This window comes from Tilletiopsis washingtonensis, assembly GCF_003144115.1.
Source record: "Tilletiopsis washingtonensis strain MCA 4186 unplaced genomic scaffold FA09scaffold_28, whole genome shotgun sequence".
Taxonomy (NCBI): domain Eukaryota; kingdom Fungi; phylum Basidiomycota; class Exobasidiomycetes; order Entylomatales; genus Tilletiopsis; species Tilletiopsis washingtonensis.
In genome coordinates, this window is record NW_020312025.1 from 118,935 (window position 1) to 142,301 (window position 23,367).

General features: G+C 66.1%; 10 protein-coding genes across 10 annotated transcripts; 3 read left to right on the plus strand and 7 right to left on the minus strand.

The window, feature by feature from the left end:
- The first annotated feature begins 108 nt into the window (after positions 1–108).
- FA09DRAFT_171229 (hypothetical protein) lies at positions 109–1,430 on the plus strand. The gene is made up of 5 exons (XM_025739293.1): positions 109–182; positions 248–431; positions 493–687; positions 748–986; positions 1,124–1,430. The coding sequence occupies exons 2-5, from the start codon at positions 348–350 to the stop codon at positions 1,299–1,301; spliced, it is 696 nt and encodes a 231-aa protein (XP_025594922.1). The 5' UTR covers positions 109–182; positions 248–347; the 3' UTR covers positions 1,302–1,430.
- A 1,830-nt stretch (positions 1,431–3,260) lies between these two features.
- FA09DRAFT_335606 (hypothetical protein) lies at positions 3,261–4,628 on the plus strand (the record flags this gene model as incomplete). The annotated part of the gene is made up of 3 exons (XM_025743777.1): positions 3,261–4,361; positions 4,422–4,536; positions 4,609–4,628. The coding sequence occupies 3 exons, from the start codon at positions 3,261–3,263 to the stop codon at positions 4,626–4,628; spliced, it is 1,236 nt and encodes a 411-aa protein (XP_025594923.1).
- Positions 4,629–5,972: 1,344 nt separating this feature from the next.
- On the minus strand, positions 5,973–7,496 carry FA09DRAFT_326912 (hypothetical protein; the record flags this gene model as incomplete). Its single annotated transcript, XM_025741235.1, has 1 exon — positions 5,973–7,496. One exon carries the CDS (start codon positions 7,494–7,496, stop codon positions 5,973–5,975), a length of 1,524 nt encoding a protein of 507 aa, XP_025594924.1.
- Positions 7,497–8,101: 605 nt separating this feature from the next.
- On the minus strand, positions 8,102–9,033 carry FA09DRAFT_171277 (hypothetical protein). Its single transcript, XM_025739294.1, has one exon. It carries the CDS (start codon positions 8,926–8,928, stop codon positions 8,167–8,169), a length of 762 nt encoding a protein of 253 aa, XP_025594925.1. The 5' UTR covers positions 8,929–9,033; the 3' UTR covers positions 8,102–8,166.
- Positions 9,034–9,342: 309 nt separating this feature from the next.
- Positions 9,343–10,362, minus strand: FA09DRAFT_332770 (hypothetical protein). The gene has a single exon (XM_025743598.1). It carries the CDS (start codon positions 10,122–10,124, stop codon positions 9,615–9,617), a length of 510 nt encoding a protein of 169 aa, XP_025594926.1. The 5' UTR covers positions 10,125–10,362; the 3' UTR covers positions 9,343–9,614.
- A 364-nt stretch (positions 10,363–10,726) lies between these two features.
- FA09DRAFT_302663 (Mg-dependent DNase) lies at positions 10,727–12,099 on the minus strand (the record flags this gene model as incomplete). The annotated part of the gene is made up of 4 exons (XM_025740409.1): positions 10,727–10,989; positions 11,055–11,432; positions 11,533–11,796; positions 12,018–12,099. 4 exons carry the CDS (start codon positions 12,097–12,099, stop codon positions 10,727–10,729), a joined length of 987 nt encoding a protein of 328 aa, XP_025594927.1.
- A 1,097-nt stretch (positions 12,100–13,196) lies between these two features.
- Positions 13,197–15,122, plus strand: FA09DRAFT_332771 (carbohydrate kinase). The gene is made up of 2 exons (XM_025743599.1): positions 13,197–13,504; positions 13,956–15,122. The coding sequence occupies exons 1-2, from the start codon at positions 13,388–13,390 to the stop codon at positions 15,060–15,062; spliced, it is 1,224 nt and encodes a 407-aa protein (XP_025594928.1). The 5' UTR covers positions 13,197–13,387; the 3' UTR covers positions 15,063–15,122.
- A 17-nt stretch (positions 15,123–15,139) lies between these two features.
- Positions 15,140–20,843, minus strand: FA09DRAFT_363520 (hypothetical protein). The gene is made up of 6 exons (XM_025745601.1): positions 19,919–20,843; positions 18,975–19,857; positions 16,279–18,914; positions 16,019–16,209; positions 15,791–15,945; positions 15,140–15,719 (listed from the first exon to the last, which is right to left on the minus strand). The coding sequence occupies exons 1-6, from the start codon at positions 20,696–20,698 to the stop codon at positions 15,595–15,597; spliced, it is 4,770 nt and encodes a 1,589-aa protein (XP_025594929.1). The 5' UTR covers positions 20,699–20,843; the 3' UTR covers positions 15,140–15,594.
- A 233-nt stretch (positions 20,844–21,076) lies between these two features.
- On the minus strand, positions 21,077–21,486 carry FA09DRAFT_332773 (hypothetical protein). Its single transcript, XM_025743600.1, has one exon. The coding sequence runs from the start codon at positions 21,475–21,477 to the stop codon at positions 21,148–21,150; it is 330 nt and encodes a 109-aa protein (XP_025594930.1). The 5' UTR covers positions 21,478–21,486; the 3' UTR covers positions 21,077–21,147.
- A 329-nt stretch (positions 21,487–21,815) lies between these two features.
- Positions 21,816–22,804, minus strand: FA09DRAFT_313318 (Cloroperoxidase). Its single transcript, XM_025740725.1, has 3 exons — positions 22,725–22,804; positions 22,417–22,638; positions 21,816–22,330 (listed from the first exon to the last, which is right to left on the minus strand). The coding sequence occupies exons 1-3, from the start codon at positions 22,778–22,780 to the stop codon at positions 21,952–21,954; spliced, it is 657 nt and encodes a 218-aa protein (XP_025594931.1). The 5' UTR covers positions 22,781–22,804; the 3' UTR covers positions 21,816–21,951.
- Between the last annotated feature and the right edge of the window lie 563 nt (positions 22,805–23,367).

The following is a 23,367-nucleotide window of genomic DNA, read 5'->3' on the forward strand; positions in this document are numbered from 1 at the left end:
CTGCGCGTCGCACGACCCTTGCTCGCGTGCAGACGATCGCACAGCATCGCATCGGTGCGCCAATGCTCGTCCCGCTGCGGCACGCCGTCCACTGACGCCAGCGTTACACACACAACCCTTTCTCCCTGCGAAGCTCTGTGTGCGTCCTGCGTGCGCTCTCGAGAAGAAAGTCTCGATCGCCGGTGAGTCCGTCGGCGCCAGATCAGCTGCGGCTCGTCACCAACCTGCTAACGACGCTTCGCTTGCACGTCCTTTTCGCTTCGCTCGTCGAGCACTCTCTAGGCCGTCTTAAGGTCGACTAAGTCTCGCTACTCGTCAGCAGCAGCAGCATTCCCCCAGGCTTCGTCATGTTTCCGCTTCTCGAGCTGCCGGTCGAGCTGCAGATCGAGGTCCTGCGCTACTTCAACACGCTCGAGCTGCGAGCGATGAAGGTGAGCCGTTGCCGCAGCAAGGTAGCTGGTCATCACTCATTCATGATTCGTTGTTGCTCAGGGCACTTGTCGCACCATGAAGAACCACGTCGACAACAATTCAGTGTTCGACGGCGTGATGTTCCGCACCAAGAAAGTCGACATGGCTGCTCTGATTCACCGTACCCTATGCGAAGAAAAGGGGCGTGCTGACTGGACTAGCTATTGCGCTGATTCCAATCGCAAACGCCGAGGGGAAGTGCCGCTACGTGACTGGGTACGTTTTAGACAAGGGAGACCGATGCTCGTCAATTCGCTGACAATGCTGTACGAGCAGAGCGACATGGAGGCCTGCAGTTTCATGAATCCTCTGGAGCCCCTGGACATCAAGAAGCACCCGCTGATTGGGGTCTACTGCACGTACGGAGAAAGCTTTCAAAAGATTCGCGCCTACTCTGGCGAAGACCATGAGATGTGCTGCGAGAAACGCACGCACTCGAGATGCGCCCGCGACCCGGACGACATGCCGTTGCTTCATCTCCTGACTGCGTGGCGCGAGAATGCGACGGATCCACCGTGAGTCTCGTTCTCAGCCATCAGCTTCCTCCTCCCCAGCCTATGATCGCCCACACAGAGTCTCAGCGCTGCGTTACTACGATGCCGCGAGTTTCCTCTTCGTGCCACGTTCAGACCCAGCTGACCAGCTGTAGCAGTACTACCACACCCACCCCAACATTCTGCAAGTCTCGAACAAGAAGATCATCAAGAAGCATGACAGGTTCGACGAGGGCTACATGGAGATCGTCAACGAGGACGACACACCTGTCACAGTCGCGCAGTATTGGTTGGTATGCCGCGCGTGCCGCGTGTGCTGCTGCATCACACTGCTGATCGAAGCTGTCCAGGCAGCACTTCTGCCACTATGCGAGGTTGGTCATGGAGGAGAATGGGCCGCGGGCTGTGAGTCTCTGGTAGATCGGCTTTAGTTTATGCTAATCTTTGTTGCTCAGCCAGCACGTCGAGATGGCTCGATGTGGGCCGATGCCTGGTTCGTCGCCGAGGGACGCTGCGAGTTCCGCAACGACTTCCACGAATTTACGCCTTCCGACAGTGAAGAAGACGACTGAGAGCATCTCGATGCCGCACGATCATCCGGCGAACGCACTCTCCAGCGGCATGCACGCTCGTCTCGCAATCAAACAAAAACACACATCCAAGCTGTACCGCCTCCGCAGATTCAACCCGTTCATGACGCTGCGAACTTGCAGAGACGCCGGCTGGGCGCTGGACCGAGAGTGCGAGCTGTCCGCTCGCTGTCCTGCCATGATCAGCAAGCTAGAAATGCTCTGCTCTGCTATGCTGACGAGGAGACGTCCTCAGCTTGGAGGGAGACAGATTCGAAAAGGCCTCGATCTTCTCTGTGCAGGAACTCACGAAGAGCATACCGCAGCTGACCGCCGTCAGGGCCTTGCACAGCTTCAGGCGGCCGTGAGCGCGGCCCGAGCTTCTGCCATCGATGCCTTTGGTGTTCGCGCGGCTCGAAGCGCAGCTCAGCAGCTCATACGGTCTATGTACAGCCTCGCACACTGAAGCTTTTACTGGAGACTGCACCGACTGGAAGCGACGCACGCCTGTCCGACGACGATCCGCAGCGTCTCTATAGGGCAACGTGGACGCAGAAGCGAGGCGCGCTCATCTGTCCTTTGCTGAGTGACGTTGCTGCGTGATGCAAAGCTGAGTTGCGACACCGCTGTCGCAGCTGCGGGTGTTGATGTCGAGGTCGAGACGCAGCGGCGGCTGCAGCGTGCAACTCGCTGTGGCGCATCGGCGCTTGGCGCGCGCACGCAAGGCAGCTCTTGGCGCGTCGGGCTCGAGCGTCGTACCCGCTCTCTCTCGTGCTGCTTTCTCTTTGCTTGCTGGGGGTCGAACGAAAGCTCGCTCGAGCTCCACACCGGCTGGCACAGGCATGTGCCTCGGAGTCGGCAGGGTGTCGGCGAGCGGCTATGCGTGCCGCGGGAAAGCGGGGTCTCGAGCGGCGCGGCATGCGCGTGGCAGCGCAAGGCGAGGGCCAAGGGGCATGCCGGACGCCGCGGCGGACGTGGCAGTGCCGGCGCGCCGAGGCGCGCGCAGGCAGGAGAGCAGAGGATGGCCGGGCCGCGCCGCGCACGGGCGGTGCCGAGGAGCAACACCGCCTCGACAGGCCCAGATCCAGAAGATGCCGACCCCACTTCCCTCTCCTCCTCACCACCACTCTCGCGCACCAGCCTGCCGAGGCATCACTACGACCATGTCTGACCCTTCCTCGCCCGACACGCCCACCGCGAGCTCGCGCTCGTCCAAGCTGCCCGCCAGTCTGGCGCCGCTGCTGGCGCCGCTCTCGACCGCCGCTGCAGTCGCGAGCCGCGGCAGTGGCAGCAGCGCAGACGAGGAGCGGAGAGCACAGCCGCCGCCGCCTCTGCCGCCGCGCGAGGGTCAGGCTTCGCATGCGCAGGGACTGGCGCAGCAGGACGTGATGATGCAGGTGCTCGCGGGCATGCAGGACCTGCAGCGCGAGGTGAGTCGAGTTTGCGGTGGAGCAAGACGGGCTTTAGGAGGAGGAAGCGTGCGTGCTGCGAGCTGCCGTGCGGGCAGTGCATGTCCGGTCCCGTGCAGCCGCAGAGCGAGAGTTCAAGCGGCTGCACATACCAGCTCTCGGTGCCAAACGCAAGCCGCCTTGCCTTCGCCTCCCGCCGCTCTGGCACACATCTAACACGCTCCGGCCAGATCGCACGCCTGCACGCGCGCATGGACGACGTCGAGCACCGCGGCGCCTCGCCTTCTCCCATGATGCGGCCTCACGCGCTCGGGCGTATGCGGTCCTTCCGCAACGACATCTCGCGTTCCTCGTCTCCGGAGAAGGGGACCGTCTCTCTCCCACCTGCGCATCTCGACTACCTGCAGACCAGCACCGCACTGGCGCAGCCCGCACCATTGCTCGCTACCGAGCCCTCGCTGGGGCTCTGGTGCGTCGTGCCCGCTGGAGGAGCAGGTACGCGTCTGTGGCCGCTCTCGCGCGAGAGCTACCCGAAGTTCCTGCTCGATCTGATGGGCAGTGGACGTACGCTGCTGCAGAGCACATGGGATCGCCTGCTGCCCTTGGCCGGCGCACGACGCATGATCATCGTCACGGGCGCCGCACACGTCGGCGGCGTGATGGATCAGCTGCCCGAGCTCTCGGACTCCAACGTGCTGGCCGAGCCGAGTCCGAAGGAGTCGATGGCCGCCATCGGCCTGGCCGCTGCCGTGCTCGCGCGCCGTGATCCTGAGGCGGTGCTGGGCAGCTTCGCCGCCGATCACAGCATCTCGGGTCGCGAGGCGTTCGAGAGTGCCGTGAGCGAGGCAGTGGCCGTAGCCAAGGCCGGCTATCTCGTCACGATTGGCATTGCTCCTTCCTACCCGTCCACCGGCTTCGGCTACATCAAGCTCGGCGATCGCCTTGCCGTGGCCGACGCGCCGAATGCACGCCGCGTGACGGAGTTCAAGGAGAAGCCCGACGCGCGGACTGCGAGTGCATACCTCTCGACGGGCGACTATCGATGGAACGGCGGCATGTTCGTCGTCCGTGCACAGACGCTACTCGAGCTCCTGCACGCCTCCATGCCGGACCTGCACGATGGCCTCCTGCGCATCGCTGAGGCTTGGGAGACGCCACGCCGCGACTCGGTCATGGCAGAGGTCTGGCCGACGCTGACCAAGATCGCCATCGATCACGCCATCGCGGAGCCAGCGGCCAAGGCGGGACGCGTGGCAGTCGTGCCCGCGACGTTCGGATGGGACGACGTGGGAGACTTTAGCTCCTTGGCAGACATGCTGCCGGCGGAGAAGGGAGAGGCCAGAGTGCTCGGTGATCATCGGTTGGTCCTGACGGAGAGCCAGGCTGGAGGCCTTATCATACCCGCTTCGGGACGGACAGTGAGTCTGCGCAATGGCGCTATGCGCATGCATGGAGAACTGACATGCAGCTTCTTGCAGATTGCTTGCCTCGGAGTCGACGACGTCGTCGTCGTCGACACGCCCGATGCGCTCCTCATCACGACGCGTGCGCGCAGCCAGGACGTCAAGAAGATCGTGGCGCGGACGAAGAAGAGTGAGTTGCTCGGCCCTCGAGATGCCCACCTCCACCTCTGTCACCTGTCTCATCGCTCATTCAATCATTCAGGCTTCCCGCTGCTCTGCTGATCTCGCCGTCGATGGCCTTTGAGGACCTCCAGATCTCCCCACTCCGCCCGCTGAACCCGCCCTTCCACCTCGTCACTCGTCACGCAACGCGTCACACCTATTCCCCCCCCCCCCCCTGCGAGTCTACTCTACTGATGTTAGACATTCACTCGTCGACGATGGGACAAACGATCGATTAATCAGGCTTCGCAGCGACACACGACTGCTGCAGCAGGACTGGTGATCAGCTCACGTGCTTCACAGGCGAGGCACACGCACAGAGTAGGCCGATTCGACTGCTTCAGCAAGCGGCGAGACAGACGGTTAGAGCTTGGGCGCATGCGGCAGCTGCGCAAGGCATGTTGAGTCCGGCGTGGCGCCAGGTAGCACCTGCAGCGCGAAGTGTCAGCGGAGCAAGGCTTTCTTGGACGAGCTGTGGCAGAGCGGCAGGGCGGCAGGGCGGCGAGCGACAGTACCGGAAGAAAGACTGCTAGCCAGCAGACAAGCGACGTGTGCAGCACGGCATCTGCCTCGTCCTCGTCAGCGACCGCGCGCTCGGTGAGAGGCGACCTCACTCACGCGCTCTGACACGCCGAGGCGGCGCCCACGCTCTCGTGGCTACCGACGACGAGCGCAGGGAGGAAGAGCAAGGGCAGTACGAGGAGACGCATGGCGGCTTACGTGAGAGCTGCGCAGAAGAGAGTGGAGGAGTCGCAGCTGTTGAAGAAGACGTGGAACGGCGCCGGAGGCGTGGACGATGTCTGCGCATCCGAACGGCTAGCGGTGGCAATCTCTGCGAAGGTCAGACGACCGCAGGCAACTCGGTGACGGTGTCTGCGCATATGAGTTGTGGGCTGCTGCTCCGCTCCACGCTGTCGAGAGCATGCCGAAGGGAAGCTGACTCCGCTGGCGAGAGCGAGAGAAGGGCGCGCCTGCGCCGCACGAGCCAGCGGCGGCTGGGACTCAACGATGCCGCTGCTGGGCGGGCCGAGCTGTCCCATCCTCATCACAGACACACGAGGCGATATCGATCTGAAGGCTCTCTTATTGAAGGGCTCAGACTGTATGTAAAGGAGAGACAAGACACGACGAGGAGGAGGAGACGACCGAGAAGGGGCGGCGACGCGGCTCAGAGTGTAGTGGTCCTCTGGCGGCGCGCGGCAGACACGTTAGGGAATGTGGGGGGCCAAGACTGAGAAGCGGGACGGACTCGGGGGATGTAGGGAGGTGCTGGGGTTGAATGTAGTCCGAGAAGAGGTCGTTAGAGAGGGCGTGATGACGGGAGAGGAAGGCGCGCGGCGCGCAGAGCGCTGGCTCGCGGCGCCAAACCCAGGCATCAAGGCCAGAGGAGAGAGCGCCAGCGCTTTAGCGGAGCAGGCCGGGGATGACGTTGCCGCCGAGGAGGCCGCCCTTGCCGTTGTCCTTGTTGTTGCTCAGGATGTCGAGGCCGAGGTCGAGGCCGCTGGCGTCGACGAGGCTCGACTTGCTCTCGCTCTTCTGGTAGCAGCAGCGCTGGCCGGCGCCGCAGCTGGCGTCCTTGGCCTTGACCTTGCGCGAGTCGGTCACCTTGCCGTTGTCCGAGAGGATGCTGAGGTCAATGGTGATGTCGGAGAGGTCGATGAGCGTGCTCTTGCTGTACGAGCTCCAGCCGCTCGGGCACGAGGCGGCCTTGTTGGCGCGCTGCCAGCAGCACTGCTTGCCGCTGGCGCAGCGCGCATCCTTGGCCTGCACGGTGCGCTGCTCGGTGGCCTTGTTGCCGGAAAGCACGCTCAGGACGACGTCGAGGCCGGAGAGGTCAACGAGGCTGCTCTCCGAGTAGCTCGACCAGCCAGTAGGGCACGACTCGGAGCGCTTCCAGCAGCAGTTCTGGCCCGCCTCGCAGTTGGCGTCCTTGGCCTTGAGGGTGCGCTCGTTGGTCGGGTTGTTGCCAGAGAGGATGGAGAGCACGATGTTGGCGTCGGAGAGGTCCACGAGCGTCGACTTGGAGTACGACGACCAGCCCGAGGGGCACGTGTTGGGGCCGCGCTTCCAGCAGCACTTCTTGCCGTCCTGGCACGTGGCGTCCTGAGCCTTGACCGTCTTCTCCTCGGTAGCCTGGTTGCCGCTCAGGATCGAGAGCACAATGTCGGCGCCGGAGAGGTCAACGAGCGACGACTTGCTGTACGAGCTCCAGCCGGTGGGGCAGGAGTGGTGCGACGGGTTCGGGTTGGGCTGGTAGACGTGCGGCGGCTTGGGCTTGGGCGTCCAGTCGTTGCCGTGGTCGTGGTCCTTGCTGGGCTGCTGCGGCGTGGGCTTGTAGACGTGCGGGGGGTTGTAGTTGCCGCCGTTGCCGCCGTTGCCGCCGTTGCCGCCGCAGGTCGTGCGCTTGACGCACATGCAGCGCTCGTCCTTGGTGTTGCGCGCCCAGAAGGGGCTGTTGTCGTTGCCGCGGCGCTCGAGGATCTCCTCGTCGGAGCGCTTGCTGACAAAGTAATTGTTCTGGCTCAGAATGTCGACGAGCAGGTCGAGGTCCGAGGCGTCGACGAGAGTGCTCTTGCTGCTCGACACCTGCGTCACGTCGGGCGCCTGCTGGCGGTAGTGCGGCTCGCGCTTGTCGAGCACGTCGACGACGGCCGTGAGGTCGCTGAGGTCGATGAGCGACGACTTGCTGCTCGAGATCTGCGTCACGTCGGGGCGACGGTCGTAGTCGTTGTGGCGCCACGTGGGCTCGGGCTCGCGCTTGAGGATGTCGACCACAGCGGTGAGGTCGCTGGCATCGACGAGCGAGCTCTCCGAGTGCGAGATCTGCGTCAGCTGCGGACGCTCGTTGTTCCAGCGGCGCGGCGACGGCGCGGCGGCGGCCGACGAGATGGCGAGCGCCAGCAGGGAGAAGGCGGCGAACTTGGTCATCGTGAGGAGGTGTGTGGTGGTGGAGGTGCTTCGGGTGAGGTGTCTTGGTGTGGGTGTCTGTTGGTCGATGTCGATGTCTTGTTGACTGGGTGGTGCGGCGTCGAGGTCGGGTGAGGACGAGGAGGCTGGGTACCGAGAGAGAGTGTGAGGAGACAAGAGAATGTGTTGGTAGGGATACAGTTAAGGAGCCGAGAGCGAGAGACCGGAGACCTGGAGAGGGAGAGGCGAGAAGCTGGAGTGGATGAGGAAAAAAAGAGGGAGAGGCGGTGGCCGGGGCTGCCTTATGTATCTGTCGGAGCGGGCGCAGGAGTGGCCCATGCCGGGCGTGGCACTGTGACAGCGCTGCTGCTTGGGCCCAGGGGTCGCTCGTGGCATGGCATGGTGCGTGTTGCTCGCTGCGATGGCGGCCTGCGCGCCTGCGCCGAGCCGTTGAGCGAGCCGGAGGGCGTCTGGGCGGCGGCTGCGGGCTGCGCTCAACGGCTCGGGCGTGCGAGGGCGAGGAGCGCAAACGAAGGCAAGGCACGGCACGGCAAGGCATGACAGGCACTGGCGTGTGTGTCGAGAGTGAGGGCGGTGCAGAGCCGAGGTGCGAGCTGCAGGGCAAGCGTTGGACTGTCTCGCGCGCCGGTGCGAGGAGAGCGCAGGTCTGGGAGGGGGCGAGCGCGCGACCTTAGGCTGTGCATGGCGCTGCAACACGCCGGCGCCGCTTGTTTGCACACGAGGTTGGCAGGCCGCGGCGTCGACGCTGTGTCGCAGTGCCCGTGCTGCACCGCAGCCGCCGCTTGCCCTGCGCCCAGCCATCGGGAAGCTCGCGCCCGCTGCGGCCGGGATGAAGGAGCAGAGGCGGCGGCTGGCGGCTGGCGGCTGGCGGATGCGAGGGAGCTCCCTGCGCCCTGCGCCCTGCGCCTGAGGCACGCGTCGCCGCCAGCACCAGCGCGAAGGAGGGCAAGCAAGGACGCCGCGCTAGCGTCTCTTCGCGCCCCCCTGAGGCACCGCACAGCAGCGCATCCCTCCGCCGTGCGCCGTCGGGCTCTTGCCTGCATGCTCTGCCTGCCAAGGGGCCCACCGCTGCTACCGCTGCTGGACGCTGCTGCGCCGCGGGTGCAGCGAGGAGGCCGAGAGAGCAGGGAGGATCGCCCGTGCAGCAGCATCCAGCTGCAGAGCGTCGCGCGCATCGAGGCGGCTGCTGCGGCCGCGGCGCAGCACAGCATGGCCGGATGCGCCTCGCCACCGCGCAAGCCGCCGCTCGCCGTGCACGCCGAGCCGCTGCTCCGCGCAGCCTGCGCCCTTTTGCCGCAGCAGCAGCAGGCAGGACGCAGCCCGGGCGCAGCGGTGGGCGTGCGTCTGCGTCAAGGGCAAGAGCAGGCGTGGGTTGCGAGTCTGAGGGCTCAGCGTCAGGCAGCACCGCAGCCATCGCCGTGAGCATCCGCATGCTGCGCTGCCCGCACCCGGTGCATGCTAGCGCCGTGTACCTGAGATGAGGCACGCCCAGCGGCTAGTCGCGCATGGCGATGCGGACGTGGTGGCGAGGGCGAGAGGGCGAGAGCAACGCGCGCGCGGCTGCGGTTGCATGCTGCCATCTCGGGCGGCGCGCCGCCGTCCCGAGGCGAGGAGACCCGAGGCCAAGCACCAAGGGTGACCAATGATCGCCTGCATTGCAGCTGCGTGCTTCCTTCAGCCCCCTCGTGCTGCGGCCTCCCTGATGCCTCATGGCTGCCGATGCCTACTCGACTGGCTGCCGCTGCTTCCCGCTTCCCGCGGCCCCTGCGCCTGCGCGGTGGGCGTAGCGGCCAAGCGCTGCCGCGCCTCCTGCGTCTCGCGGTCGCGCGGTGCCGCGCCCGGTAGCGTGGGCCCCTTGCGCGAGGCGCGCGACGCGTTGGCGCTGCGGCCGCGCCGCCTACGCCGCAGCGGCTGTGAGAGCCTGAGCCAGATGCAGCCTGCATCTGCGCCGAGCCGCCGACCCGAGCGCCGAGATCGTCGCTCACAGCCAGCATCAGCACACAGCTGCAGCAGCAGAGACGCAGCGCCGGGCAGCTCTCTCTGTCTCAGCACACGCCTTCTTGCCCAACGCGGCAGGCGCCCTCCATCCTCCAACCCAGGCTACGCGGCACGCAGCTGTCAGGGCTTGCCTAGCATCGCACGAGAGCTTCGGCAGCATGCGTCTTCAGCGCTGCGAGGCATGTGCAGTGCAGTCACGCTTGCGCTCCATTGCGAAGAGCGTGGGCAAGTGCATGCGTCTAGCATGCGGCCAAAGCGTTCGCCAAGCGAATCGTCGGAGGCGCGCGCCCGCTCAAGCAGCGAGGAGCAGAGGCGGCCGACTTGCGATGAGCCGCTCGGGAGGCAGTTGCGAGCGGGCAACAGCGGATGCCGCAAGGGTTGCAACGTCGGCTCTCCAAGACGGCAGGGGGAGAGACGGGCAAACGTGCCGTGAGGGGAAGAGGGTCGGCACGATGCTGACTGCTGGAGCCGGCGGCATCGAGCAAGGACACCGCACGGTCTCAAGCTCAGCTTCCTGCGTCCACGGCAACGGGGGGAGCAGAGGATGCGGCGTCTTTGCTTTGCCGCGGAGGTGGCAGAGCGCAGGCTTCTCATGCGAGCGGGAGAGCGGCAAGGTGGAAGGGGCAGCATGCAGGCGCGAGGGCACGCTGCCCCGCTGCGTCCTGCGTCCTGCAACCTGCAACTTAAAGCTTCGGGCCAGACACGCCTCCTCGCTTCAACGCCCGCCTCCCCCTTCTCCTACGACGTTGGCATGCTGCATGCGGCGTGTTGACCTGAGAAAGACTCTCGAAAACCGCGGAGTAGCCTGCTTGAGCCCTCCATCCTCCTTCGCAGCTGAGCGCCGTGGGCCGCAGCCGAGGTCGGCGTCGTTCGTCTGATCCCGCTGCTCTCGATGCGTGTGCGCCGGGAGCATGTCTCAGCTTGCACGGTCCATTGCAGGCACGCACGCCCAACCGCTTGCACAAAAAGATCCTTTCGACGGTGCCGCAAGGCTGATGGAGTGACTGCGTCTGAGCCGTACACTTGTTGCATACATACGAAGGGGTACGCAGAGCGTGCGGCGGCTTGCTCCGGTCATTCAGTGTGCGGCCCTTCAGGAGCGCACATCTCGAAAGCAAGTCGTCTATCGCATGATCGACGAACATCTACCCATCGTCTGATCCCTTGACGCCGCACGAAGAGGAACACAAGAGACGCGGTCTTCTTCTGTGGCCAGGTGGGTATCTGATTACTCATATAAGCCCAAACAGCCACTTCGCATTCTCCGTCGTCCTCCTCGCGACCTCCTCCACTGGCACCGACTTCAAGTGCGCCACCACAACAGCAATCTGTCCCAATGCAGCCGGCTCATGTCTGCCCTTTACAGCGCGCTCGGCGCTCCACTTTTCCTTCTTGACTTGCGCTGGGAAGAAGGGCGAGTGTGGGTGTGCGGCTTTGTATGCGGCAAGGATGGAGGCTGAAGTGTGCGAGGGACGCGGTTCACACCACGGCGCATCTGCCAAAGGGGGGGCTTCGTCAGCGTTGTTGAGTGAGTAAGCAGGGGAAGGAGAGCGGACGTACCCGTCTCGATGAGCAACCTCTCGAGTGGAATGGCGGCAACGACGTCCAGATTCTCCTGCGTCTTCAACGAACAGCCGTTGACGCCGATGTAGAGGCCCATGTCCAGCAGCTCCTTGGCCTCTACCATCGTGCCGGTGAAGGAGTGCACCACGCCCCATCTCGCGCCTCTCCCCTCCTCTCTGCCCTCGCTGGGTGCAGCGAGAGGAGAGCCCGCTTGTTGCAGTGTCTCCAAGTGGGGACGCAGCACTTCGACGAAGTCGGCATGCGCGGCGCGCGAGTGCAGAAAGAGAGGAAGCGGGTACTTGCTTTGAAGGGTTAGTTGGAGGGAGAAAGCGGAGCGCTGCAGAGCGGAAGGGGCGAAATGAAGACGATCATAGTCTTCGGTAGGCAGCGTGAGCACATGCGAGCGTGCGCCTCGACGTCCCTTTCTGCCCGCATTTCGAGGCGAGAGGCGAGAGGTGTCATGCCTCCAACTCACCGAGTCCGCATTCACCAATCGCCCTGACCTTTCCCTCTCCCTTTTCAAGCACCTCTTCCAGCTCTCTCACCAACCCCTGTTTTCCCTGCGCATGCTCCTTGAACTCGCCGGCCCTTGTAGGGTGTACACCAACAGTAGCGTACAGATCGTCATGCTGCGCAGCCAACTCGAGCGCGGCACGCGATTCGGACAGGCTGCCGCCAGTGATGAGCTGAGCGACGACGTGCGAGGCGCGTGCGCGGGAGAGGATGGAGGAAAGATCGGCTAGATGAGAGTTGGAGTGAGCGGGAAGAAGAAAGAGGTGGGGAGAAAGAGGATGAGAGCGTTTGCACTCCGCACTCGCGACCCTACGACGCCGCCGCGCTGCTGACGACACGCGGGTGGCGCAACGTGCTCTGCACTCAGCCCTGAGGGTCTCTGAGCTTGCCCATCGATCTGTGCTGTCCCTCCGCGTACATTCGGCCAGGAAGCCAGTAAATACGTACGAGGATGAGCGTGTTTCCCATTGTACACGCCCTGGTACATGGGGTCGAGCAGGTTGATGGCTACATCGATCATGCCCGGCATGCCCCGCTGCTCGTCGGCAGTCGCACTGGCAGCGCTTGAAGAAGAAGAGGAAGCAGCCATGGTGCCCACGCGGCGGCGGACGAGGCGAGTCGAGGGAGCGAGGGACGCGACGCGCCGGGCGTGACTGCACGCCGTGCGCACAGGCAAGCGCCGAGGGAGAGGCAGAGACAGGATGACTAGCTGGGGGCGCACGGTGGAGCGGGGGACAGCGAGGCGAATGTGTGGGGGCCGATGGGCCAGCGTCGTCGAGGGTGTGGGGGTGAGAGGCAGAGCGCGGCGGGCGCCGCAAGCGGCCGCCCCGAGGTGGAGGCGGGGGCGAGAGCGCGTCACGTGCGCCTGCCGACGCTTTGCCCGGGGCGTGGCTTCTCTTCGTGCGCCGTTCCTCAGCACCAGCAAGGCCTCGGGCTGAGTACCCACCAAGAGTGATGAAGAAGACGTATGGCTACATTTTGAGCGCAAACCGCCGCTCAATGCTATGCTGTGCGTCTCACAAAAGGCAGAGAGCGACGCCGCCACCACGCGCCTTCGCGCCGCGGTGCAGCAGGCTCGCTCGTGTGCTGAACGGCGATGGCATCTCTTCCAAGCCGACTCGCAAGCCACCTGCTTTCTGAAACCGCTCCCTTCGCTCAGTACAGTCTGCTCTCCGCTTGCGTGTCGGCACGGCGAGAAGGAAGATGTGGGTGACACTCGAATGGCCAGGGCAGCGAAGCGGCCGGCGCCTGCCCTGCCTCCGCCAAGGCAACGCGCGATGCGACATTTGCTGGTGCTGCCGTCTGCGCAGCCTGAGAGCAGAAGGCCTCGCAGCAGCCTGCGCCGGACCGACGTCCGAGCGCCGAGCGCACAGCACGGTGCGCCGCTTGGCGCCGCGCTCCGGCGTCGGTGCGGATGCGGGCCAGCGAGACGAGGCTGTCGGGGCGCCGGCTTGCCGCACTGCCAGCTCGGACCGAGCGTCCGGCGCGCCGGTCCGAGCTCCGGCGCTTGCTTGCCCGGCCCGTGCTCTCACGCCCTGCGCCTTGGCCGTCGCCGGCGAACTCGGCACCAGGCGCGCCGCGAGTGTGCCGCATCATGCACCGGCGAGGAGCCCATAAAGCGCCTCGTTCTTGCCCACCACCGGCTCCGCTCTCGCCGCTCTTTCCCCGCACACTCTCCGCTTCACCTTCGCCTTCTCGCTGCCAGCCACCGTCGCACCCTCGCTCTGCGCAGCAAGCGCACTCCTCAGCCACTCCCTCAAGCGTCCCACTGCGCACCTCCTTGCATCGCCGCCCGCCCGCCCAGCCGACGCTCCAGCATGCCCGTCCCGACGCCGGCCTATGCTCCGCCCACGCTCGCGCCCGCACTTGCTGCCGCGCGGCGCGTGCTGGACGAGGAGAGTGGCAGCACGCGACGCACGCTCTTTGTCGTCATGGTGAGTGAAGGGCCACCCTCGCACCTCGAAGGGCGGCGCGCCGAGTGAACGGTGCAAGTGGCGGGCAAGATGAGCGCCAAGCGCCGGCGCTGCTGGCGAGGCAGAAGTGAAGCAGAGAGTGCGAGAGGGAGCAAGGGCACATGGGCGCGCCGACAGTGGCGCAGCGTCTGCACCGAGACGCGCTCTTCAGCTCAGACTTGCACGAGAGGCGCCTCACGAGAGAGAGCGCAGCGCTTGCTTTGCGGCGTTGCTGAAGGAACAGGAGAGCGGCGTGCGAGGCGAGGGCAAGAGTGGGCGAAGGCGCGCGCGTCCGACTCTTGCTCGCCTCCCATCGCCTTCGCCTTTTCTCTCTCCTTCTCTCTTCTTCTCTCTTGCCTGCCCAACACTCGGCGCTCCCGGATCCCTCTTCCGCACGCCTTCATCTTCTCGTCTCTGACGCGCGCCACTGCAGGGCACTTCTGGCTCCGGGAAATCCACGCTCGGCTCTGCGCTCGCATCCTCTCTCCGATGTCCCTTCATCGACGGCGACGACCTGCACCCGCCGGCCAACGTGCGCAAGATGGCATCAGGCGTCGCATTGGACGATGCAGATCGACTTCCCTGGCTGCGCCTCGTCAGAGAGAAGGCGCTGCAATTGACGGCAGGAGAGGGAGGAAGCAAGGAGAGAAGCGCAGAGGATGAGCCGACGAGGATGGAGAAGGAGAAGAGAGAGCTGGCCGAGGTCAGAGAGACGAGTGGATTGGGAGAGGAGCAGGCTAAGGCGCCAAAGGTCGACGCAAGTGCCGTGGAGGCTTCGACCGCCAACTCGAACTCGACGACAGGCACGACATCGGCATCGCAGAGCTCGAGAGTGGTGGTGATTGCCTGTTCCGCACTCAAGCGTAGCTACCGCGACGTTCTTCGCGGCTCTTGCTGCTCTCTCGCCTCCTCCTCCTCCCCGCCGTCCTCCTCCTCAGCCGCAGGCGTCGACTCGGCATCGTCGAACGACGCACTGCGAGTGATCCACATCTACCTACGCGTCGAGGCTTCGGAGCTTCAACGGCGCATGTCCTCGAGAGGCGAGCACTTCATGAAGCCCGACATGCTAGCGAGTCAGCTCGCGACGTTGGAGGAGCCTCAGCCGGAGAGCGAGGAGGGCGTGTTCGTCGTCGAGGACGCGCCGAGGGAGATGGAACCATCGACGATGGAGCAGGAAGTGGGAGCGGCTCTGCGCACCCATAGCGTACACGCCCGCTTCACGATTGCATGTCCGCCAGGCGCCGAGACGCAAGTCTCGCACCTGCCGACCCAAGGCTCGCGCTCATCGATCGTCGCCTATCCACTGCTAATCAGCTCTCCGCCTCGGCAAGTGCAAGAAGGCGGGCAGAAGCAAAGCCATAAGCAGCATCTGGAGGCCATCTCGAAGGCGCTGGGCGAGGTCAGGGAGATGATCAATGAGGAGCTGTCGCGGCAGAAGGAGAAGTTGGGAAAGTGGGATTTGGTGGTCGAGGCGAAGGAGGAGAGGCAAGATGAGGGGGAGGAGGATGGCGAGGAGGAGGAAGAGGAAGAGAGCGAGTAGAGGGTGGGGGATGGTGGAGGAGGCGGGTGGAGAGTCGTCCGCGCATCGCAATGTCACCCATGTGCTTTCAAGCTACGTCTGTTCCACGACTGCGATTGCTTCTAAGATCTCCCGTTCCTCGTCTCTCAGACATGTCCGCTGCGGCGCGGCAGCGATATGACGAGTCTGGAGCTTTCACGCGTCTATTCACCGCACCCAGCAGAGAGCCTGGCGGGCGGGGGCAGCAGTGGGACGAGGAGGCAGGTAAGGGAGACAAAGAAGGAGGGGCGAGGGAGGTGAAGAAGTATGTGCACAGAGAGGTAAGAGAACGTGGGTCAAGGAGCGGTTGCGTCAGACTGAACTGCAGTGTCATCGCGAGGAGCAAATGACGGACGGCGAGCGGAAGGCTCAGCGCGTCGTTGTTTTTGGAGGAGGAAGAGGGAGCGTGAGGAGCTCGACGAGGGACGCCGAGGCAAAACAGGAGAAAGGGGAGAGGGGGAGAGATCGGATGCTGGCCGCACTACGGCCTCGCTGGACTGGCCGGGCGCGACGATCATCGTCGCAGAGGCGAGCCTCCTGCTCCCGAGTCCTCACGCGGCCGCGAAGGGCGCTGTGTGCCCGGCGAGCCTTGGCGCGGAATGCCCTGGCCGAACTCGGACGCCGCAGGCTGCGGCGTCACTGCAGAAGGAAGGAGGGAGCGCGAGTCAGGTCCTGCCTTGTGTGCGCGCGGGAAGGGGGGAAGGACGCACTGAAAGGAGCACCAAAGCCCATCGGAGCACCGTACATGCTCATGTAGGGGTTGAAGGGCATGCCGCCTTGCATCGGCATGCTGCTCGGCGGCATGCCTTGCGGCGAGCCGTGCGGCTCGTGGCCTCCAATTGCCGAGCCTGGCGCCTGGGACATGCTGCACCGGGCGCAAAGGGGAGTCAGCAACGGAGAAAGGGCCGCACACCCTCACACATCGCAGGGCCACTCACGCCTGCATGTAGGCATGCTGGGCCGCCTGCTGTGCAGCAAACATCTGCTGCTGCTGCATCTGCTGCTGCATCATCATCTGCTGCTGCATCGCCTGCTGCGGGTCCGGCGAGCCCATGCCGGCGCCGCCGATCTGCGAGCCGCCAAAGCCGCCGCCCATCATGTGCGGCTGCATCATGCCCATCATCTGCATCTAGAGGGCGCAGGCAAGCGGGGTGAGCCACGGCCGCAGCACGTAGTGTAGAAAACAGGCAAAGCTCACCTGCTGCCACATCATCGGGTTGAAGCTGGGCATGCTCGGCATGCCGCCCCACTGGCCGCCGCCGGCCATCATCATCTGCTGCTGCTGCTGGCGCATGTTGTCCTCTTCGCGCTGGCGGCGTTCCGCCGCGACACGCTCGCGCTCGCGCTCCGTCAGCGTGGCGCCGTAGCCGCCGGCGGCCTTGCGGTCGCGCTCGTGGGCCGTGATGGCGCCGAGGAGGCCGGCTTGCGGCGGCGGCGGCTTGTTGGGCACATTGACCATGTGGTTGCCGCTCATGCGCGCATCCATCTCTTGGTTCTTGGCCGACCGCTCGGCCTTGTCCTGCGCGCCCGCCTGCAGCAGGCCGTGCGGCTGGAAGACCGTCGTCATGGCGCCCGGCTGCTCCTCAGCGGCCAGCTGCACGAATGTGTTGCGCCCAGGAGCAGGCACATCACCAGAAGCACTGCCGCTGTTCTGCGGACTGGCGCCGCCGTCGTTGTGGCTGAGGTGCGAATTGAAGACGGACATGCGCTGCTGCTGCGCCAGCAGACCCGAGGGTCCACCCGGTCGCGAAGCGCGCGTCTGCGCCGCGCCGGGCGAGATGGAGCGCGAGCGACTGTCGCCGCCGTACTGTGCCGGGTCGAGGCTTCCGGGCGTGCCGTATGCCGAGGCAGCGGCACGCTGCTGCTGCTGCTCGAGGTAGTACTGATGCTGCTCGGCAAGCAACTGCTGCTGCTGGGCCGAGTCGTTGCTGTTGTACGTGCTCGGCGGACCCGAGGCGACGGGCGTGCCGTTGCGCGGCGAGGGCACCATGCCCGTCGATGGCTGGCGACTGCGCGGCAATGGCACCTCGTCCTCCTCGTCCTCCTCCTCCTCTTCGTCGTCGTCCTCGCTCGACTCCTCGCCCCACGCATGGCTGCGCGGGCCCTTTGCCATCGTCTTCTTCTTGCCGCCGGCGCGGCCCGGCTTGTTCATGGCCTCCTGGTGCGCCAACGCCTGCAGCTGTGCGGCCGTCTTGCGCTCTGCAGCCTTGTTGTTGTTCTTGCCGAACGTCGAGGGGAAGTTGCCCGCCGGCGTGCGGGCGGCAGGCGCAGCAATGACGGGCGCAGCCACAGCAGGCGCGGCAATGCCCGCTCCCGAGGGCGACGAAGAGCCGCCTTGCAGGCTGCGCTGGCGCACGACGGGCGAAGGCGGCTGGTCGAGGAACGAGTAGGCAGCCAGCGCGTCCTCGCCGATGTCGTCGCCCGTGCCACGGCGTGCAGGTGCCACGGCCGCGGGTGCCTGCTGCTGCTCGCTCTGCTGCACGTGCTGTGCCGATGCGGCGCCGTACGCCGTCGAGTGCGTGCTGTGCGAAGACGTCGAAGGCTGCGGCGCCGCCGCGGCGGCGGCGGCAGGTGCCTCGACGGGCGAGAGTGTCGAGCGCTGCTGTTGCTGCTGCACGGCCGGCTGCGAATACGTGGGCTGTGCAGCCGGCAGCTGATCGCTCATGGAGTTCATGTAGAACAACGCGCCCTCGTCGTAAGAGCCACTGTCTGAGGTCTGGCCCGTGGGCACCGACAGCTGCGGCTGCGACTCTGCTCCACGTCCCGACGCCTCGAGCACACGAGGCTGCTGCGGCACCGCAATGGGCGCAGCAGCAGCGAGCGCCGGTGCAGCGGCCACCACAGGTGCGGCCGTGGCAGGCTGTGCGCTCGTCTGGCGAGAGTGCGCAGAGGTGATGCTCGCCGTCTCGTCTGCGGGAGCACGCATGGAGCGCGCCGCAATGGACTGCTGAGGAGACAGCGGCTGCTGAGCGGCCGACGGAGGAGCAAAGGAACGAATCGAGCTCGGCGGCGGGCTTGCAGCTTGAGCGGGCGAGTAGGCACCGTTCGCTTGCGCCGCCTGCCCTCCAGCCGCAAAGGCAGCTGGCGCAGCGGCAGCGGCAGCAGCCGCAGCAGCGGCGTTGCTGCCCGCCTCATTGCGCGGCTCACGCGGCGGCCGACCCGGTCGCTGGCCCATGCGGGGCGAGGTCGGCGGAATGCTAGCTTGCGAAGTAGCGATGCTGGCACTGTCCGACTTGTTGACAGCCAGCGGAGCTGTCGTCGAGGCAAAGCTAGCGCCTTGCGCGTGTCCGCCAGTCGAGAGCGCCACTGGCGTCGTCATGGCGCTGCCCTCGCGACTGCGCTCGCCGATGGAGTCGAGCGCACTGGGACGGATCGAGCTGGCCGAGGAGCTGGTAGCCTCGGTAGGCGCAGCACTGTCGCTGAAGTCGAGCGGTGGCAGACCGCCGTTGAAGGCAGGCAGTGTGGCAGGGCCAGTCGATTGACGACGATCTTGCTGCTGCTGCTGCTGCTGCTGAGCAGCAGGCGCAGAGCTATCTGCCAGCTTGCCCTTTGCGCCATCGAGGCTCTTTGTGCTCTCAGCATTAGGCTGCGGCAGCGGCGGCAGCACCGGCGTTCGCTCGCCGCGCATGCGAGCAGCCATGATGCCGTGCAAGTTGTTGCGGTTCGCCAAGTGGCGCTCCTCGCGAATGTCGAGGAACTCGGCCAGCTCACGGTCGAGGAAGAGCCGGTCCTTGAACGGGCCGATCGGGTAGGCAAAGAAGGCAGAGATGGGACTGCGAGCGTCCCACTCGAAGGCGTTGGGCCGGCCGTAGAGACGGAACACATCCATGAAGGCTGCAATGCGCATGGGACATCAGCCCACACTCGCCGAGTGACTGGCTACAAAGTACTCACCGATGACCCACTTCATCATCTCTGCATTGGCGCCCTTGCTCGCCGCGCCCTCTGCCAGCTCAGGCATGATGAGCACCCAGCCTGTCTGGCGAATCTTGCCCGTGGCGCTCGTCGCCGCGCTCTGCGCAAACGCGCCCTCGACCTTGAACAGGCTGCTGCCCTCGACGAGCTCTGGCCGGCTGGGGTACACGGCACACGCGTGTGCGGCGTACTGCAGCGTCGAGAAGGGCTTCTTTGCCTTTTTCGACTCGAAGAAACACGCCAGACCGGGCGCGCCGTTTGCGCCCGGCGGCGGCTCGATCTCGGGCGCGGCGAGCATGGGGCTTTGCGAGGGCATCGAGAGACCCATGATGCTGCTGCGATCGCCGGCCTTGAGCTTGCTCCACAGGCCGCCCTTGGATGCCGTCGACGCGCCGCCGTCCGCCAGCGGCGAGCCGATGGCCGAGCCGCCAGAGGGCGCCTCGGCAAGCACGAGCCAGCACTTCTTCCACTCGCGCGTGCCCATGAAGCGCGCCTTGACCCAGCCTTCCATGCGGCCCTTTGTGAGGGGACTCTTGATGCTCATCTCGAGGGCGCCGGGCGCGCCGCCGGGCCCGCTCGTGGCCGCGGCGGCCGCCTCGGCGTTGGCAGCGGGGTTGTTGGCGCCGAGGCGCGCGCGGATCAGCGCGCCAGTGTAGATCTCCTCGAGGCGCACCTTTTCCCACGACGCCAGGCGGATGGCGTTGATCCAGGCCTGCACGAGGCGGCGGCCCACGCTGCCCTCGACGCCGAAGAGAATGCGGTTCTGCCCGGCCGCATTCACGGCAAAGACGTTTTCGTAGCGGCCGCGCGAGCCGGGCACGTCGGCAGGCGACTCGGTCAGCGTGCCGATGAAGTCGACGAACTGCGCAGATCAAGCGTGAGCCACTGCAGGGGGCTGCGGGTTCATACATGGCGCCACTCACCGAATCGGTGATGTTGACGTACGCCGGCGGCACCTCGCGCCCCTCGCGCGCCGCCTCTTCCATCTGCTGCACGCTCCACACGCTGAGCACGGTGCCGGCGAGCTGCACAAAGCAGAGGTGCCAGCGCTTCTTTGCGTCGCCGACGTGCAGCGGCTTGCCGTCGGCGCCGAGGTCGTCGCGGCGCGAGAGGTAGCCCTCCATGTAGATTTTCTTCTGCTGCGCATCCTGCAGCGCCAGCGCACTGCGCAGCTCCGGACTGCGGAACGTCAGCGGCGCCGCGGCGGTGCGGATGGAGCGCGTCGTCGAGCCCGTCGGCGACGGCGGCCGTGCAGGCGAGCCGGGCGAGCTGTACGGGTCGGCCGCCTCGAGGGGCTGGTAGGCCGTCATGGGCCGCATGGAGAGGGTGCGCCGATGCGTGCTGCCCGAGTCCGTCGACGGCGCGATGCTGGTGGGCGACGAGGAGCGCTGCTGCGGCTGCGGCGCGCCGTTGCCCTGCGGCGGGCCGTACGAGCCCTTGCGCGGCAGGCCCGGCTGGCCCGAGGGGAAGGCCGTCGAGTTGCGCTGTGCGGGCGAGACGCCGCCGCGTGGGCTCATCTGCTGCTGCTGCTGCTGCTGCTGCTGCTGCTGCAGCAGGTACTGCTGGTACTGCTGCTGCTGCAGCGCCACGTCGTTGCTCTCGGCGCCTGCGGGCGAGCCGTAGCCGCCGGCCGAGTTCTGGCGGAAGGCGGCGGCGGGCATGCTGCCGCGCTGCTGGCCCTGCCACGAGGGAGACACGGCCATGGCGCGAGCGCGAGAGGCGGCCGGCGCAGGCGGGCTGGGTGGGATGGGTAGTGTGGGTGAGAGGCGGTGCAGCTGTCGAGTCGCTGCTGCGGTGGAGTGAGAGTGAGGAGGAGAGGCACGGCTGCGACGACGGCAGGCAGGGACGTGCAAGTGGAGAAGGACGACGACGCATGCAGCCCCGACAGCCCGGCGCAGAGTCGGCGGCCGAGCAAGCAGCATGCAGGCAGCGGCAGGCCGCGCGAACTTTGGCGCGGCATCGAGCAGCGCAGCAAGCGAGAGACGGCTTCGCGGCCGCCGGCCGACGGCGCCGCCGCTTGAGGGGCGCGCGCGCCGCGGCGAGAGCACAGCCGCACGCGCCCGCCGGCGCGGCTGCCGCTCTCCCTCTCTGCCGGCGTGCGAGCATCGAGCATGAGCTCTAAATCGCCGGCCCACGGCCCCGGCGCCATCACTCATAAGCCGCCGGATGTCCGCCGCATGCTGCAGAGGTGCGCAGCTTCAGTACCCTGAGGCAAGAGCGAAGCGTCGCGAGCCTTTCGCGCTTCAGCGTTCAGCTTCAGGCTTGCTTGGCCCCTCTCGGCGCCCGCGTGTCGGCGGCGCCACGCGGCCGGCTCAGGGTGCACGCCGCTGTCACGCGCCAACGCGGGCCTCTTGCAGCGCGCAGCTCGAGGCTTGGTTGGATGCGGCATGAGCGGATGCACGGCCGAGCCATCGCTCCTCCACACCACCACGCTCGCAGCTCTTCTCGCCGCATGGCAAGGCAACAACGCAAATGCATTCATCCTCTCGTCTGCTTCTTGAGCGCCGCATCCACCCACGCCGGCTGTCCAGCGGCGAGTCTGCCGAGGCTCGAGCGTGGGCACGCAAAGGCCTCGCCCAGCGGCGCATGCAGCTGGCCCAGCAGGCCGCCGACGCCGCCGAGCAGCGCACCCGTCGGGCCCAGGAGAGTGGAGGGCAGCGCCGAGACGAGGCCGTTGTACAGCGCACACGCGAGCACGGCGGGCGTGAGCGAGGCGAGCGTCGGCGAGGGCGAGGTGGGGAGATAGTTGCCGCTGCCCAGGCGCAGCGAGGTCAGCGTCAGCGGAGAGAGAGATGGGGTGGGGGAGGGGGGGTACGTACGCTCCGACGTTGAGGCCGGGAGGGACAAAGTGCGGCGCAAGCACCGTGAGCGTGTCGGCAAAGATCTCGGGGAACGTGTAGCCTCCTCGCTGTTTGGCCGGGGGGAAAGCACGAGAGGAAGAGAGGTAAGAGTGGGGTTAGTCTCCCTTCTGTGTGGCTCGGGGCGCAATACTCACGCGATACCAGTCCTCTGGGAAGCGGTTGCGTACGAAGAACGAGTCCAGGTCGGCCTCGGAGACACTTCCATCCTCGCCATCTTTGTGGTTCGCGAACAGGCGCAGCGTGAGTGCCGCTTCGCCGTAGGAGAAGAGGTAGCGCGGGAGGAGGAAGGTGAAGTCTGCGTTGGAGGCCACCGAGTCCTGGAAGCGCTGGAAGCGATACTCGGCGAGCGAGGCGAACGTGGCTCGCCCTTGGCTGATGCGCGCGTTGAAGGCCTTGAACTGCGCATACTGCTCGGCGTCGAAGGCGGAGCCAGAGAACTGCCCGTCGCCGAAAAAGGCGTCTTTGCGAGAGAGACTGGAGTCGAGTTTGCGAGCCGTCAGTTTCGGCAAGGGAGCCGCAGGGAAAGGATGTTGAAGGGGGGGGGGGGGGGGGGGGCTCACCTAGCGTCGCCCTCGAAGGCGCCGTGATTGGACAGGCCCAGGCCTGAAGACGTGCCAAGCGCACCAATCGAAAGCATGTTGCTTGTCGTATCTCCCTCGCTCAGGACGCCGTAGGCGGCCAGCACTGTGCCCACGTCGACCGACATGCCCAGGCCCGCCAGCGCACCCTCAACGATGTCCTGGGCATGCACGATGCCCGAACGCGGCAAGTAGCCATGGTTGCTGGGCACGCCGAGCCCGAGTTCGCGTCAGCCAGGTTGCACTCAGAGAGCGGAGCAGAGGAGGGGGCGCGCAGGGGTCACACGCACGCAAGGGTGTTGAGACCAGGACAAGGCCCTCGTTTGTCTCCCTCTGTGGGCGCCATGAAGGGGTGTGCGGCGTCGGGCACTGCTACAGGCGCAGCGAGAGGCGAGAGAGAGGCGCGCCGGATGCGCTCGGCCTGCGCTGTGCGAGCCGAGGAAGGCAAGGGGTCGGAGAGCATGGCTCGTGCTGACACGCTGCCGTCGCGCGCCACGCCGGCGTACGCAGGGAAAGCGCTGGCATAGCTCGCCAGTGTGGCGACGAGGAGGAGCGAGAGGCGCATGGCTTGGGCTCAGATGCGAGAGGGAAGGGGGGGGGGTAATAGGAACTGACGAAACGAGGGGGCGGAGGCTTGCTCTTGAAGGCAAGCGAAGATTGACTGCAACAGTCGCCACTCTGCAACCCCGACGCTGCTCTCTCGCGCACGTCAAAGCTCGCATGTGGGGGCCTTGACAGGGCCCGGATCTCATCCTTGCCGCTGCGGCTCTGCTGCTGTCGACACGCCTCTGTCGTCTCTCGAACACCTGAGGGAAGGAGCGCTCGTGGCGGCCGCGGGCCCTGACGTTAGCTTCGCATGGGTCGCCGTGACGAAGGAGCGCGTGCGGAGAAGCCGCGGGTGGCACCGCTCGACTTGTCGCATCCGATGTCGAC

What these genes read in the sequence shown, in the direction of transcription:
- FA09DRAFT_332771 (XM_025743599.1), top strand. Translation starts at nt 13,388, where the DNA reads ATGCCCGTCCCGACGCCGGCCTATGCTCCGCCCACGCTCGCGCCCGCA. An exon ending in GCACGCTCTTTGTCGTCATG is followed by an intron (nt 13,505 to 13,955) that starts GTGAGTGAAGGG and finishes GCGCCACTGCAG; the next exon opens with GGCACTTCTGGCTCCGGGAA.
- FA09DRAFT_363520 (XM_025745601.1), bottom strand. Translation starts at nt 20,698, where the DNA reads ATGGCCGTGTCTCCCTCGTGGCAGGGCCAGCAGCGCGGCAGCATGCCC. An exon ending in GATGATGAAGTGGGTCATCG is followed by an intron (nt 18,915 to 18,974) that starts GTGAGTACTTTG and finishes TGCGCATTGCAG; the next exon opens with CCTTCATGGATGTGTTCCGT. An exon ending in GGGCTTTGGTGCTCCTTTCA is followed by an intron (nt 15,720 to 15,790) that starts GTGCGTCCTTCC and finishes TTCCTTCTGCAG; the next exon opens with TGACGCCGCAGCCTGCGGCG.
- FA09DRAFT_332770 (XM_025743598.1), bottom strand. Translation starts at nt 10,124, where the DNA reads ATGCTGCCCCTTCCACCTTGCCGCTCTCCCGCTCGCATGAGAAGCCTG.
- FA09DRAFT_171277 (XM_025739294.1), bottom strand. Translation starts at nt 8,928, where the DNA reads ATGCGGATGCTCACGGCGATGGCTGCGGTGCTGCCTGACGCTGAGCCC.
- FA09DRAFT_171229 (XM_025739293.1), top strand. Translation starts at nt 348, where the DNA reads ATGTTTCCGCTTCTCGAGCTGCCGGTCGAGCTGCAGATCGAGGTCCTG. An exon ending in TCGAGCTGCGAGCGATGAAG is followed by an intron (nt 432 to 492) that starts GTGAGCCGTTGC and finishes GTTGTTGCTCAG; the next exon opens with GGCACTTGTCGCACCATGAA. An exon ending in GAGAATGCGACGGATCCACC is followed by an intron (nt 987 to 1,123) that starts GTGAGTCTCGTT and finishes CAGCTGTAGCAG; the next exon opens with TACTACCACACCCACCCCAA.
- FA09DRAFT_332773 (XM_025743600.1), bottom strand. Translation starts at nt 21,477, where the DNA reads ATGAATGCATTTGCGTTGTTGCCTTGCCATGCGGCGAGAAGAGCTGCG.
- FA09DRAFT_313318 (XM_025740725.1), bottom strand. Translation starts at nt 22,780, where the DNA reads ATGGCGCCCACAGAGGGAGACAAACGAGGGCCTTGTCCTGGTCTCAAC. An exon ending in CCTGGTCTCAACACCCTTGC is followed by an intron (nt 22,639 to 22,724) that starts GTGCGTGTGACC and finishes CGGCGTGCCCAG; the next exon opens with CAACCATGGCTACTTGCCGC. An exon ending in GCCTTCGAGGGCGACGCTAG is followed by an intron (nt 22,331 to 22,416) that starts GTGAGCCCCCCC and finishes ACTCGACTCCAG; the next exon opens with TCTCTCTCGCAAAGACGCCT.